This window comes from Rhamphochromis longiceps, linkage group LG23, assembly GCF_057381845.1.
Source record: "Rhamphochromis longiceps isolate RC_006_pf linkage group LG23, R_longiceps_female_GT1.1, whole genome shotgun sequence".
Taxonomy (NCBI): Eukaryota; Metazoa; Chordata; class Actinopteri; order Cichliformes; family Cichlidae; genus Rhamphochromis; species Rhamphochromis longiceps.
Window position 1 is genome coordinate 2,334,511 of NC_140578.1, and position 16,109 is coordinate 2,350,619.

The window sequence follows — 16,109 nt, forward strand, 5'->3', positions numbered from 1 at the left end:
CCATGGCGAATCACGTGACGAGTCTGCCAGCAGGGCTGGTTTCCACTTACAGATTCCCACTGACACACGCACACGTCCGTCCCAAACTAATGATTTATATACATCTGTCAGTTTTTCCATTAAGAGCACCAACTACTTCTGTCGGTTAGCTTCCTTAATTTGTTTATTATTTATTTTATTGTAACCTTAAATGATGAGAAAACAAAATAAGAAGCAGTTAGTTATCTGTTGTTGTTATTAATGCCGCTGTTTAATTTGCACTTTGGTCAACGCCCTGTTGTTATTAAATGTGCTTTATAAATGAATAAATAAATAAAAAAAATAGTTACAAGTTTCACATTGAAAATCTTGTTTAAGCACATTTGCAAAATATATTTTTTGACAAATGGACAAAAGCCCTTTTGAGACATAAAATATATGATTATAAGTGATAGATATTCTAATAGCAGGGAAAGCTTCAATGTGAAGCAAAGCTTAACTTTTTGTGCAAAGTTATCTTACTAATGCAGTGAAGTGAAATATACAAACCTATCAAATTGATATAAATATGCTCTTTTATTGCACAGATTGAGATTTAAGAACCATGTTTGACTATGTACTAAATAAGTAATGTACTTATTTTTTTAATATATCTACCTACCTTTTATCTGTGTATGTACTTTGTAGTAGTTTTCAACTTGTAAAGCACTTTTTAAAGCTGAAAGTACAGACAGAGGGTTTAAGTCTTATTTCTCTATGTTTTAAAAACTTGTAATACAACTTATATCCTGTAATAAAAAAACTGTTCTCATGTGAATGCCAGGTTTTAAATTATTTTAATACAGCTTTAGATGAAGAATTTGTATGTGCACAGAAGCAGTGTGTGAAAAACCAAGTACACCTGAAGCACCTTCAGAAGCAATAATTGTTTTCTGTGTTTGCAAGTATATTTATGCACAGCTGTCTTAAGGTCTCCTCACAGCATTAAAGCCGTGCTGAGGTCTGAACTTTGACTGGGCCATTGCAACAACTTGATCCTTTCCTGTTTCATTCAGCCTCTTATAGATTTGTTGTTGTTCTTATGATCATTGTCCTGATGAATGATCTGGTTTGGTCCAAGTTTTGGCTGTTGGACAGACGGCCTCACATTTGACTCCAAAATACTTTGGTAGCAGAGGAAAAAAGCCAAACTTGGTCAGTCTTTTCAAATAGCCCTGTTATGAACTTTAACATTTACTGAGGCCTCCAGAGCCTGAGATATAACTCTTGGGCTTCTCGGTGTTCTGTGTTTTTGTTCATCTGAGGTTTTGTTTAACTCATTTTAAGACCTGTTTTTGTCCTGGTACCAAAAACCTTACTGAGTGAGGGCATGCGTGATTAACTGTAACTTTGTATTATAAGATACAAGTTGTATTGCAAGTTTTCATTAGTAACTAAGTACTTATTCAACTTTTGGCCCATAATGTTACAAAAGTTGAAGAAACTTTATCATAACATTTGTCTATTTGTAAGACAATCATGTTGTTCTCTTATCAATGAAGATCAAATATTAAAATCTGAAGAACCTCTAGCATCTTATGTAATGTTGCTTTACAGCCCATGGCTCTCTTATATTTCTGCATAACTGCTTTTGAAATTCACAGCTGTAATATTGGATCTTTATATTTAATAAAAACATGAAGAAATCTAATATTTTTATGTCATTTGTTTAAAGGGTCCCTCTTTAGCTGTTGTTGGGACTGTTAAAATCACAGTGTTTTAGGTTTAGCTTTCTATTCAGAACTAAAATAAGCAAATCTTTAAACACCACTATATCATTTCAAAAACAATCTGTTTAGATAATAATAATAATGGATACTTTATTGATCCCCATGGGGAAATTACTTGTTTTTCCTCTGCATTTGACCCATTCACTCAGTGAAGCAGTGGGCAGCCCACTAAGCAGGCGCCCGGGGAGCAGTGTGTAGGGACGGTACCTTGCTCAGGGGTACCTCAGGGTAGCCGTTAGGTGGATTCGAACCGCCGACCTTCCGATCATGGGGCGACCACTTTACCTACTGAGCTATCCCTGCCAGATTGCAACAAATCAACAAACAAACATAGAAAAGGAGTTAAGTTAATGGGCTAAATATTAAAAGTTAATAAAACACAATATATTTATGCTCACAATGTGATGCTACTAGCGAGCATTGTCAGTGTCCCTGGGAATCTAAAATGGTGAGTGTAGCATAGTCCTGCTGCTGTGGAAATTCCCTGAGTGGAAGCTACAGTGGCGTGAAAATCAGTGCTCTCTCCTTCATGACTGATTCTTAGTGATGGCTGAATATGTGAGCTGTACTAAACCCGTAGACCTGAACAATCACTGGTCCAGTGGCAAAACCATCGCTTTCCACCACCATCAATAAATCCACAGTGGGACTGGAGTGGGGTCTGTAGGTCCTCTGTGGCCCTCTTGTGGAAATGTGAACAACTGTTGTAATTATGGGTTTTTTAAAAAACATTATTATTATTATTTTTATTTATTTTTTACCACAATGCACCATAATTTTTATATTGATGTAGTAGCATGTTTCAGGTCTGAAGGCAGCGCTTCATTAAATGTTTGAGCAAATGCAAACGGTATATTTGCTCAAATGTTTATCTTCCGTATTACTGATTAATTAAGTGTTGCATCAGTTGCTTCTTATCCTCCAGCGTCTAATTACGTTGTTATTGTATGACACAAAATGTCAGACATCACTGAGTTCTCTGAAAAAGCTCAATTTCATAATCACTTGATGGCTTGTCAATTCCAGGGTTAGCCAGGGAGGGGAGCCATGCTACTGTCTGGCTCACAAGAGAGGATCAATCTGTGCTTTTGTACTCAGCTGCTCTACACGGTTCAAATATTCAACAGGAGATACAGACATGCAACCTATAAATAGATCACGGCACTGTGTGCACAGGAGGGTCAGTGGTCAGAATTGATGCTGTTGCTGAACGGCATCCCCCTTTTTCTTGGAGGTTTTCTTGTCAGCATCCTTCTACAAGTAAAGACGTTCAGCAGGGTCTTTAATGTCCTGCCTGAGAGAAGAACCACAGTATGTTTAGGCATCAGAAACTGTATTTCAACATGCCATACATGCACACCATCTGTAATGCTCCCTGGTTAAGAATTGGGGGAATTTTTTTTCACGTATATTTGATAAATTCAGCTTGATAAGCTGAGGATTAATGAGCAGAACTGCAGTGTGTGACTGTTCACAAATATTATCCTGAAGCAAAGTTAACCGCACATGTAACAAATAATCTTTTCTGGCACAGATTCACTAAAGTACTGGAAACATTTCTGAGATTTGGGCCCATATTGACATGATAGCATCACACAATTGCTGCAGATTTGTTGGCTGCACATCGATGATTTGAATCTCCTTTTCCACCTCATCTCAAAGGTGTTCTACTGGATTGAGATCTGGTGACTGTGGAGGCCTTTGTGAATTCATTGTCATGTTATGGAAACCAGTTTGAGATGATGTAAGCTTTGTGACATGGAGTGTTATCCTGCTGGAAGCAGCCATCAGAAGGTGGGTACACTGTGGCCATAAAGGAATGGACATGTTGTATATATAATGGCAGCTTTTGGTGTTTAAAACATGCTCGGTTGGTATGAAAGGGCCCAAAGTGTGCCAAGAAAAGCTCTCCTTCATCATTACACCACCATCCATGCTTTCATGGTGTTTACACCAAATTCTTAAACTACCATTCAAAGGAAATCGAAATAAAATCAAGACTAATCAGATAGACAACATTTTTACAGTCTTCCTGCAAAAAACTGTGGCCTGAGTTTCCTGTTCTTCTGCTGCTGTAGCTCCACGTGATGTTCACTCAGAGATGCTCTTCTGCATACCTTGGTTGCAGCAAGTGGTTCCCTTCAGCTCGAGGCAGTCTAGCCATTCTCCTCTGACCTCTTGTATCAACACGACCTTTTCTCCCCGAGAGCTGCCACTCACTGATGATTTTTTTCTGTTTTCGACTGTTCTCTGTAAACCCTGGAGGTGGCTGTGTGTGAGAAAACTCCATTAAATCAGCAGCTCATCTGGCACCAACAACCATGCCACATTCAGAGTCACTTTAATGTCCTTTCTTCTCCACCCTCACGGCCGGTTTGAACTTCAGCAAGTTGTTTGCACCATGTCTGCACACCTAAATGCGTTGAGTTGCTGCTAGGTGATTGGCTGATTAGGTATTTGCTGTACCTGTGCAGGTAGTGCACACATCTATCGATCTTTTTCTCTAGACAGGCAGATAGAGCATTGTTCTTGTTAAAGATACAGTTTCGTATACAAAAAATTTAAAAAACAGGGACTGAAGTTGAAAGGAATGACATGCTGTCATCAGTCATCAGAGCCGCATGGGAAGCATCCTTTGTGGAACTTCATCAATAACCTTTCTACGTACAGATGTACACTAAAGGTGAACGAGCCGGGCAGGTGAGTTTCCTGTTTGAACTTTCAGTACCTGTCAAGCTGCTGGGATTAAGATGGCTCTGCCTTCACGCTCACAATAAACACAGTAATCACGGCAGAAATTTCACCAGCACTAAACACCTAATACACAACACAGGTCTTAAAATAACAATTAGCGTGGAAATGGAAGAGGGGTGATTATAAATTCCATTCAGGAAAGGGTCTTGGCTGTAAGCTGGGAGGTGGCAGGGAGATCTCGGGGAGTCATGCGGTTCAGAAATGGGGGGGAGCAGTTTTTGCAATCAGCATTAAATAGAACAGTTTTGTGCCTGTGTGATTGTGAAGTGGGCCATTACTCGTTGATAAGAGCACTTTTTCCTTGTGTCGCTCTGATTGGGCTGAGCATGCTGCTCCCTCGCACATGCTGTCCCAATGCAATCAGGCCCCTCTTTCACTGCACTGCCATTTTCACTGCTGTGATTTCCACCCAATCCCTCCTTCGCCTCCCCCCCACCCCACCTAATGCAACCACACTCCTCCACCCCCCCCCCCCCCCAAGCCACCTCCCACCCTCCAGCACCCCATCTCCCCCTTCAAATTCAATGAGTACCCATTTACAGCAAGGAGAAAAGGTCATGCCAAACTCGTTGTGTCAATTGTAAACCACCCCAATTTGGACTGATTTCAATGAAATAAACGAGTAGTTGCAGCTCTAAAGAAAGCAAAGGTCCATGTGGAAGTAGCCAATTAGGAGAGTTTCTTAGAGAGACTGGTCAGGGTCAAACGCTCAGTGCTTCACTGGTTGAGACTCGTCCACATTCCTTGTTCTTACTATATTAGGGGATGTTGTGTGTCCTCGGAAATTAATCTTTCACGAAATAATAAAATATAATTTGTATGTAGAGAAATTTTTGCATAAAAAACAAAACAATTACGCGCAGGGCTCGGATTTTCACAGCAGACATTTCCTATTTTCATACTTCATATAAGTGAGGATGGACGTTTTACCCCGTCACATTTCTTATTACTACTTATGTTATCTTATTTTACTTATCAGTGTGTATTATTGCACTGTATGTTGCACTGAGTGTTCTTTATTTCCTGGGCTGTGCCAAATTATTTATTTTATTTTTCAGGTTGTGCATAAAATAAAAAGTGCATGAAATGAAGGAAATACCAATCAGTCTAATTTATCTGTTCAGAACTATATTAAACACATTTTGATGTCTTTTACTTTGAAAGGCTTCTGTGCTTTGTATGTTTTTTTGACTGGTCCGATCTGGCCACCTGGAAGGTTTTTGCAGAATAGAAACACTGCATAGAACAACCTTTCACTTTGTTTTGTAACTTGTGTTACAAGTCCTATAGAAAGTGATCACATTCTCCGTGTGGTTGTCTGAATTGTTCATTTTATCCTGAATCATCATCATCTTCACTGGTTATACTGTTTTTGAACAGACAAAGCTGCCGTAGCCCAAAAGTAAGGTGGTTCAGCCAGGGAGCCGTGTTGATGCAATTCTTTCATTTGATGACAGCAGACCGACTGATTGTGGAGAAACTTGGGTGTTGAACCTGCACTTAAAAAAAAAAGAAAAATCTTAGCCTGTTCATCATCTGTTTTACTGAATTTGAAATGCATACAAACTTATTTTCACTAAAAGAAAGAGGAATTATACACTAATCTCACATGTGTTCGGTTTTACAGGGTTGGCCCACGACAGATCAAACTGGGCTGTATGTGGCCACTGAGCTAAAGTGAGTTTTAACCTTTAACTTTGCCTGGCGACAAAGTGCTAAAACGAGTTTAAACACTGTTGTTATGGTGGAAACTACTTTTATATGTAATATGAGTTATACATGAATCCATTAATAGCCCCAATTTTGTCAGAGAAAAGCACAAAAACCAACTTACTTTTGCTCTTTGGTTCCACAATGATCCAAAAGTGTGAACCCAACTTCTAACCTAAACCCTTTTGTGCATCACCTCAGATGCCACTATTGTTGACCTACTTTAAACCTCTCATACAATATGCTTGAGTACCTATACACAGACTGTATATACCCAAACCGCCACCCACAGTCAGATGTAAAGCAGTGCAGCAGCAGAACGAGTTTGTAAGTATGTTGACAGATGAGAAATTGTTCTTGTCTGGTCCATATCACGCAAAACATTTTCGAAGTCAGCCGTGCAACGCTGAAAATGAAAACATGCAACTGTTACACACTCAGATCTCCATCTTTCCCAACATCTGCTCATATCAGGTTTTCCACAGACGGTCAATTGGAGTGAGATGTGATTGTCTTTCATGTTAAAATGCTCATGTCTTTTTTCTCACCTTTGGCGTCTCCCAGTGAACTCGAGACAAGAACATAAATCAGTTTTCCGACTTTTTCCTACCGTGTTCAAAACCCTTTCTGCTACGAAGGATTCTGTGTCTGTTTTAGTTGAAATGTCTGATCCGCAGAATGCAATGTTTGAGCTGCGTGATCTGATAAGGAGCATTCATGTCCACCAGGTGGAACAGGACACATCTCGTTGAAGGCACGCTAACTCCTTTATGCCTCTGCGATGGTGCGATACAGATGCAGGCTCATGCTGGTGCAGGTCAGACAGAGCTCCCACCAAAACAGCTGTGGGCAGACAATATCCATTTGTGTGTGTGTGTGTGTGTGTGTGTGTGTGTGTGTGTGTGTGGTGGCTGGAGTGAAAGGATTTGTCGAGTGTTGGATTGCGTGAGTGACAGGTTTGAGTTGGTGAATGAGTGAGAGTAAGAAAAAAAACAAAAATAAAAAACAAACCACAAAAAAAAAAAAGCAACAAACTGTGTTTTCTCTAAAGTAGCTCAAGCTGTTTGTTGATGAGATTGCAGCCCTTCTGATCCCTGTGGGATTTCTACATTTCCACCTAAAGAGAACATATAATGTCCTCGAGTCACTGATTTGCATACCAACTTAGAGCAGGTGGGTCTTTCTGTTGCAGTATGTGCAAAAAAAACCCAACACTCATATATAATAATAATTCATTTAGAACTGAACTAACGTAGAACTTATAAAATAAACAAACAAACCAAAAAAATCAGTTCTTGATGCTTCCCAAGTTTCAAAAATTAACAATTTGCATTTTCCTCTTTGTTTTTTTTGGCAGAGCCGCAGCTTTAGCAGACAACCAGTCATCTCATGAATCATCCAACTGTTACAGAGCAGTCTGCTGATTATTATTCCTTCCCCATATTGTACTCATGCGGCTGATGGCTGGATAGGGTGATAATAACTGGATATAGTTTGTTTTATATTATAGGCTGCTTTTACGGTCATACAGTGGTAGTAATAAAATTATTTAATCAGTTTATTTCTCCTAAGGACGAGCGGTGAAAGTTAATTCTCATATTTCCACCCAGAGAAAAAAATCAAACACACAACAAAAAGGATATTAAAACCATTACAGACGTTGGATTTCTTACAGACTGAATCGCTTTTATTTAAGCAAACGTGACAGAAAAAGGATTCCTAATAATTCAAATGGAAGCACAAAACTGAATAACCGAGCCTTCAGAACAAGAGAGACTCGGGATGTCTGTGGTGCTGCATATCAACTGGTTTTAGCTGTTTGCTCTGCTGTAAACTGGTTACCAACAAAATCATCCAATGTGGGTCCAGCGGTTTGGAGAGACTGTGGTGCACGTTCTTTAGTTCTGTTCTGCATGAAAATAAGAAGAGAAGATGATGCATTAAAAAAAAGAAAAAGGAAAATAATACAGAGTTTCAAGACCTCCATACAGGGTGAGATACTTAACAGTGCAGTAACAATGATTTTAAAAAATCCTCTAAAAAGAATGATTTTATTTCTTATGATCTCTAATTAATAATAATAAAATAAACGACCACATTTAAAGGTTCTCAAACTGTAAACTAACAGGAACTTTCACTGAGCACAAACTATGAGATTGAAGTGTTTTTGGCCTTCTGCTCAGATGGCACAAAGCTCAAGAAGTAATTAGTTGTGGCAGAATAAATATTCACACAGGATAATATAATATAATAATATTGTAAAGATTAGAAAATAAAGAGATTGAGTCTTAATAGCAGTAAAATTCACCCACTTGCACCTTTTATGTAGGAATTACATCTTTCCCATCTTTCTTTCTAAGAACATTAGTAAATAGTATATAGTTTATATATATATATATTACTGGATCTCCATTTAGTTTATTATTATTGCTACTGCACCTCAGTGTTGCATGTTGCACCTTGCTGATTTGAAGGTCTTTATATTCATGGCTACATCCACCCTGGAGGAGATCAGATTACTTTTCTTAAATCCACTGTAAACATGTTTGTAAAGCCTGCAGCCACAGGATCTGTGGTCTGAATTTACCTTTAAGTTCTTCCTTAAGGCCTTAAAAAATATTAAACAATTATTTTTTTTAATAGAGCATCTTTCCATCCACTTGCTTTTCACTTTCTTGTAGCTTGTGTAAATTCTACCATGTTATTATAATTTGCCTCATAATTACACCTGTTTTATTTTTAGGAGCAAGAGGAGCCTTTCTGGCCTTTCTGAAGGAGCAGAAATACAACCTGCTGTCAAACAAGTTGTGAACTACATGCAATATTTAAACACTTTTAAATATTTTTGAACCACTTGCATATCATTCAAAGAAATCATGAAGTAAAACTTAAACATGCGGATTTTTTCAATCAAGCGCTCATTTGAAAAATATTTATAACAATCTCACTGCGCCAGACTTTTGCTCCTCTCAAAAGTTGCATTCAAAGCTTATTTCCAAAGGGGAGGCGCGACCAACACCGAGGAGAAAGTAGGAGTTATGAAACGCCCTCTGGAAACAGCTCGGGACAGACTGACTGACACAAGCACAGGAACCCTGGAGGAGAAGGAAAGGATAGCGGTTAGATTTTTTTATTTTTTATTTCCTTCGCTTTGAAAGTGGGACGACTTTTCCAGGCTGGACGCAGACATGCGCTGGAAAAGTGAGGTAAAAGTAGAGTGTCGCATCGGTAAGGAGAAGGAAAACGGATCTCTGGTGTCCAACGACAAGGTGAGTGAAGGGCGGGCGTGTAGCTTGTACACTCGCGATCAGCAGGTTGAGCCGTGAGTCAGTATCAGAGATTAAATATTAGTCGAAATTGCTTTGCCAATTAAATGAGAGTGGGCTTCGGTCTGTCATTAAAGCCGGCCTTCACACGCTGCGGCTCAGTATTTTTACAATTTGAAGAAATGTCAAAGAAAATGAGCCCTCCCTGAATTCTGCAATTAAAACTCAAGTAGTTAATGAGACCTCTTCACCTTTTGGTTGCCCGGGGTAGACGTTTGTGGCGAACTTAGCCTTTTTAATTGCTGTTATTAAATAAATCAATCCCCTTTTCCTTCAGACCTCGCGCTGCTTTTCTGATTGACGCGTGAAATTGGCGTGTTGGTTGGTTTAACCGCAGCTCGCGCACGCGCGCGCGCCCGCCCGCGAGCAGCGGCTGAATCACAAATTCAGAGCTCGAGAACATAATGGACACGGGATGAGTATTAGTTCAAGTGTTGTCTGTTTTTGTAAGTAATGACTATCCTTCTCTTCTTTAAATGTCATTTTGGTTTAATCGCCGGCGTTGTCATGGTGAAAAGTGAAAGGCATGATATTTATGGGAAGGAGCAGGGGGCATTTAAGGCAGCTGCGACAGTCTGACAAACCAGCATCCTCTTCTCGCCGTAGCTTCTCGTCATGTGTGAAGATTGCAAAGGAGACGAAGAGCTGCTGGGCAAATGCACTGAAGACAGGAGAGACATAATGGTAGGCGGGAAGGAAACGGTGCAGCCACAATTTGGTTTATTCTCAAAAACGAGCACGTTGTTTTTAATTTTTAAAGTTGTTTTATTTATTATATTTTGTTTTTTGTGTCTGTGGACAGACAAAATGACAACTTTTAGTGAAAGATGACATGTATTTCTCATGGATTTGTCACTAATTGGCTTCTAAAAGGAATAAAAACGCAAGGCACTTTATTCTTTATTCAGACTTTTCTATCTTTTTGACTTTTTCTTTTTGGATTTGGACTTTAAAGCTTTTTGTTCTCGCGTTGGTCAAACTGTGACCCTTATGGCTTTACCTATTTTATTCTGTAGTGTGATTTAGCTATTTTGAGCTTCTTAACTTTGCTTTCAGTGTTTTCTTTATGTTTTTTCCTTTTACTTTAATTACTAACTCAGCAGGTGGCCAGGAGACAAGGATAGGCGTGACTGGACCGAGATTTAACAGTTAAAACAAATAAATACAGAAATTCGGGAAAAATGGTAAATTTTTAAGAGACAGTTTCTTGTGGTTGTTTTTCAGACTATCAATCACGTTGTTTATTGGTGGTGACAGTGCGTACCAGCTCATGCTGTACTGCAGGTTAGGAGTGGATGCGTTCCTGTGCGTAATTTTCTAACCGCAGGTCTGATCTCCTCAGGGCGCACCGGTGGAAGTTTTGGATGAAGAAGCGTCGTCCCTGCAGGCGATGTCCTCTGCGCCTCTGTTGGGCAGAACTGTGTGTGCGAGCTGCAACGAGGAAATAGTTGATAAATATCTATTAAAGGTAAATCCTGTCATTTTGTATTTTTATTTTATTTATTTATTTATTTTGCATGCATTGTTTTTCCTGCCTATTTAACACTAGAATACGTTTTTTCTCCCCTCTGCTGTTTGGCTCTAAACTGCTTTTCTTTCCCCTCCTTTCTTCTTTTATTCACCGAGCAAATCATCATATTTTTGCTTTAGGTTAACGACTTGTGCTGGCATGTGCGCTGTCTCTCCTGCAGCGTGTGCCAGACTTCACTTGGCAGCCACACAAGTTGCTACATCAAAGAAAAAGAGGTTTTCTGCAAACTGGATTACTTTCGGTGAGTATATCGCCCTGCTAAAGATGCTTATCAGCGCAGATTCAACGATAACATAAGTTTGGGTCTGTTTTCGTTAAAGGAAATACCCATGAAATCCGATCTGTTAAAAAAAAATACTACAAGTAATGCATTTGAGAAATTAGATATATCGAACACTGAGTCCTGTTTCATTAAGCTTTTATTACTGTGCTTTCATTGTAACAATAATAATAATATACACTGTAGTCGGACCTGAGATTTGTTTCCGATTTTATTCAAATATCATGTATATGAAATTAATAAATGACCAATAAATGCATTATTATTTCTTACATTAATTTCTGTGAGTCGACGAACTTCATAGTGACATAAATAAAAATTAATAAAACGACTTAGAGGATTTTATTCCGTATGTTTGGATAATTGGAACAAATTGTGTGCCAGGTCCAGGGCAAAGGTCCATCTTATATTTCATGTACCGGGGCCTAAATCGACGTCAGGTGGGATTTTTCACCGTTCCTGTTGTTGTTTAGACTGTGAGGTCATTATTTTGTGCAACTACACGCATAAATAGCAGGAATCATTATAGGAATTTAAACTGTTATTATCCTTTAAATACCATCAGGCTGTCTCCTTTGACCTTCACCTGCAGGAGATACGGCACTTGGTGCGCGTGCTGCGGGCGGAACATCCACTCCACAGACTGGGTCCGCCGGGCGAAGGGCAACGTCTATCACCTGGCCTGCTTCGCCTGTTTCTCCTGCAAGAGGCAGCTGTCCACCGGGGAGGAGTTCGCCCTGGTGGAGGGAAAAGTGCTTTGCAGGGTTCACTACGACTGCATGTTGGACAACCTCAAGCGGGCGGTGGAAAAGGGTGAGGCCGAAGTCTCACCCCACCAAAATGACCGCGAATAATTTGCTCTCTCTGTTTTTGAAATATCGGTTTGAAATTTATGAATCATCAATGAAGCCACCGGAAACGGTATCATGTCTCATTTTAACATATTAATATATTTGGCTGCAGGAAACAGCGTTAACATGGAAGGAGCTGTGCCCACCGAACAGGAGATCAACCAGCCCAAACCCTCCAAGAGAGCTCGGACCAGCTTCACTGCTGACCAGCTGCAGGTTCAACTCCTCCTCCTCCTCTTCTTCATTCATCACATAAGAAAAAACAAAGACAAAATAAGTAGATTGTGTTTAGGTAAAAAATTAATTAATGTATAAAAAAGAAAACAAACAAACGCTGAATTTCTGGCCCTTAAATGATTTTTTTGGAATTCTTTCAAAAATTATTTTTCCTTTTTTTTTTTTTTTTTTTTTTTTTTTACATAGTATACATATACTTTTTAAATTGTGGAAATTCACTTCTATGTGTCAAAAAATAAAAATATCAAAGGATTCAAGAGGAAAAAATGTCCTGATGTTATTTTCACAGGTGGATAAGATGCGTCATTGTGTCTGACATCAGAGATGACATGATACAAGATATTTAATACATTTAGTCTGAATGACACAGAGGACAGAATTACTAGAGAAGAAGAAAAAAAAAGAAATCTGTTTTTTTAAATTGGACCATGTGCAGTTTGTCTGATCTTCGCAATAATAATATTTATAATGCACATTATTTCAGCAATTCCCACTGTAGTTTTGTTATTGAATTAAAATGTAATAAATGGTTTAGATTTATGCAGAATATCCCAAAATGCTTATATGTTCCATGATTTTATTAGAATTATCCGTCTGTGTGAATTAAACCCTCTCTGGCAGACTTTAAAAGGCAGCTCTCAGATCTCCTCACAGTTACTCATGTTCAGATGAATCATGGATTTCCTTCCCACGGGACCACATAGTAAACCTTTGTGTTACTTTGTGCACATGCAGGTGATGCAGGCTCAGTTTGCTCAGGACAACAACCCAGACGCCCAAACACTGCAGAAACTAGCAGAGCAGACAGGCCTCAGTCGAAGAGTCATTCAGGTCAGTAAAGATCGGTGCATGAAGACCAAACGGATGATGGCTATATCATCTGTTATGACATTTGTTCTTATTGGATTTCAATATATATCATGTGGTGTGTATAATGTATATTGTGTGTAATTACTGCACTATCCGGACGACGTATGTTCCCAAACAAACTCCTAAATAACCAAACAGTTCAGCCTGTAAAGACAAAAATGCTTTCTGAAGCTTTAACTGAAGCCTGAGATACTTTAAGCAGATTTGTAATGCAGCTTCTAGAGTTTAACCCTTTTTAGATAAGACACCTTTATCTGTTCTGACTGTTGCTGACTGTCCAAAAACTACAAGACAGTGACAGTGGCTTTACTCACAGGACAAAAGATGACTCCTTGACTGTAACTCTGTAAAAAATCATCTGTTTTGGCTGACGAAACATGAGCTAAAACAGTGACGTGCTTCTATCTTGGACTTTCAAATGCAGTCCTCCTAAAGGCGCTTGTCCCGTTAACTCAGGTCTGGTTCCAGAACTGTCGAGCACGCCACAAGAAGCACGTGAGCCCCAACCACACCTCCAGCACCCCCATGACCTCACTGCAGCCCAGCCACCTGTCCCAGCCCACCCCGACCCCCGAGGAGCTGCAATACACCGCCTACGGAGGTCCAGAGGGGTCGATGCTCTCAGCACTCCACTCCTTCATAGACAGTGAGCACGAGACTTTTTATACATTTCCATGACTGTAATTAAATTAAATAGAATTTTTTATTCTCTTATTTCTAAACGATATATATTTATTTTATTTTAATTGCCCCCATTGAACATTTGCATTTAGGATAAATGGACAAATATCTTAAATTCCAAACACAATTATTCTGAAATAAAGATGATTTTAAATCCAGGAACTTTAAATATTACAACCAGCATTTTATTCCATCTCCTGCTTTACTTTGACCCAGAAAACTAGACAATCAGTAGAAACGACTAGAATAAATCCAGAAGAAGAAAGAAAAACTTTATCCTGCTTAAGATTTTGTCTCAGTAAAATAACATCAAAGTTAGAGGAGTGGTAGATGACATCACTAGACTATAGGATGACAAATGAAATGGCGCAGGTAATAAAAAATGATCTGGCAGCCACGCCGCACACGATGAGATTGGGAAGTTTTGTCGTCAGATAGCAGATAATCAACCTTATAATGTTTTTTGTTGTTGTTGCCTTTGGTGTAGCATTTCACCCTCCCTGTTTGATAGTAGGAGGAGACACAAACCCAGCCAGGGAGGGGTGTGTGTGTGTGTGTGTAGGAGGGGGGGGTTAGGGTCCCAGATCTGGATAAGTGGGAGCGTTGCATCCAGAAGGGCATTTGGCATAAAATCTGTGACAAAGCAAATGTGCAGCTCCGTCCGCTGTGATGAGAAAATCAGGGAGCAGCTGTTCGAACCCTTGTGGAGATGTAATATTTGACCCTGTCAGGAGCGCAACGAGGAAACATCCAATCAAATCACAATGCAAATACATAACTGTGCTGTCGTCTGTTACATATTTGAATACAATTTGTGGAAAACTGACCTGGATCAATATTGTCACTCTGCTCTGTGTCTGCAGTACACTCGCCTCCATCCTTGTTTCATCCGCTGCTGCCAGCCCACGCCATGACCTCGCTGCCTGTGTCTAACGCCTGAGCTGCCCTCTCTCTCCCTTACACTCACACACAGCTGACCAATGTTTTTCCATTATTAGCAGCAGTATCTGATACGTGTGGTAAATATAATTTAAAGTTTTTGTGAACCATAAAATCTGCCGTAATATTGTTTGTTAAGCAAATTCTGGATCATTATAATTTACAGCCCTAAATGTACTGATGTATCATGGCAACGCTTCGGTGCACGTCACACACGACGTCATATATTTATATTTGTTTGTTGTCTGTTTGTTGGTGACAAAGTCTGATTGTGCTACTCTTAGTGAAAGCCACCAGCCCCACAAAAGTCGACTCCACATGAAGATGAACTGAATAGCAGTGTTGCAATTTAATTTATTGTATGTGTCGTCTCTTTTGAGAATAAATGTCTAATTTCACAAACCCGGGAGGAGTCATTGAAAAGCTTTGACACACGAGAGCTGAGGCCGTGCTGCGTTCACGGCTCGGCATGTTTACAAATTAGGAAATAGAAAAAACGATTTATTGATGAAAGCAAACATTATTAAAACACAACAATATCTGTATGTCAAACTTACACACAGGCAACATGTGTTGATTAGACACAAACACCTGAAACTTTTAATTGCAGACATACAGACAGAACTGAAGTGTTTCTGTTTACGACAGGTTCGAGCATCTTCAGAGTTTGACTTTTAAGAGCTTGTGGTTAGAAAACTGTCTCGCGTTATACCGAGAGCGACGTTTAACTTGTGTCTACTTGCTGACTGTGGTTGACCAAAAGAATCCAATTTCCAGACACAGGAGGGAGGAGAAGGCATATAAAAACACTTTTACTTCACTTATCAGATCTTACGAAGTCACACTACCTGGAGTGAAACTGAACCTGAGTTACATACACAAAGAGATATCGAACTCCGATGGGAGTACGGTAGTTATTTTGTGTGGAGAAAAGAAAGAAGAAGAAAAAGACCAAAGAAAACAACCTGCTGCATGCGTAATACGCCCCACTGTGCTCTACATGCATCATTTCTCTTCTTTCTTTCAGATACACAAGGAGTTGTTTTTCTTTTTTCCTTTTTTTTTTTAATGTTACATGTCCCAGCGTGCTCAGCTCAAACAGGGGCGGGAGGTGTGTGAGGCAGCCTGGCAGTGTTGTCACTCATGAGGGCAGGTTCTCAGCTTTGACAAGCACGCCGCAGA

The 16,109-nt window shown here is 39.6% G+C and overlaps 2 protein-coding genes across 2 annotated transcripts in view; one reads left to right on the forward strand and one right to left on the reverse strand.

The window, feature by feature from the left end:
* Positions 1-8,004: 8,004 nt before the first annotated feature.
* Positions 8,005-16,109, reverse strand: part of slc44a5b (solute carrier family 44 member 5b) — a 60,121-nt gene continuing 52,016 nt past the window's right edge. The window contains exon 23 of the mRNA XM_085397470.1: positions 8,005-8,116. The gene's annotated coding sequence lies outside the window, so the exon portion shown is untranslated. The remainder of the gene's footprint in view (positions 8,117-16,109) is intronic.
* On the forward strand, positions 9,175-15,031 carry LOC146640947 (LIM/homeobox protein Lhx8). Its single transcript, XM_085397472.1, has 9 exons — positions 9,175-9,481; positions 10,145-10,222; positions 10,881-11,006; positions 11,189-11,310; positions 11,942-12,162; positions 12,313-12,416; positions 13,173-13,268; positions 13,764-13,953; positions 14,852-15,031. The coding sequence occupies exons 1-9, from the start codon at positions 9,401-9,403 to the stop codon at positions 14,926-14,928; spliced, it is 1,095 nt and encodes a 364-aa protein (XP_085253598.1). The 5' UTR covers positions 9,175-9,400; the 3' UTR covers positions 14,929-15,031.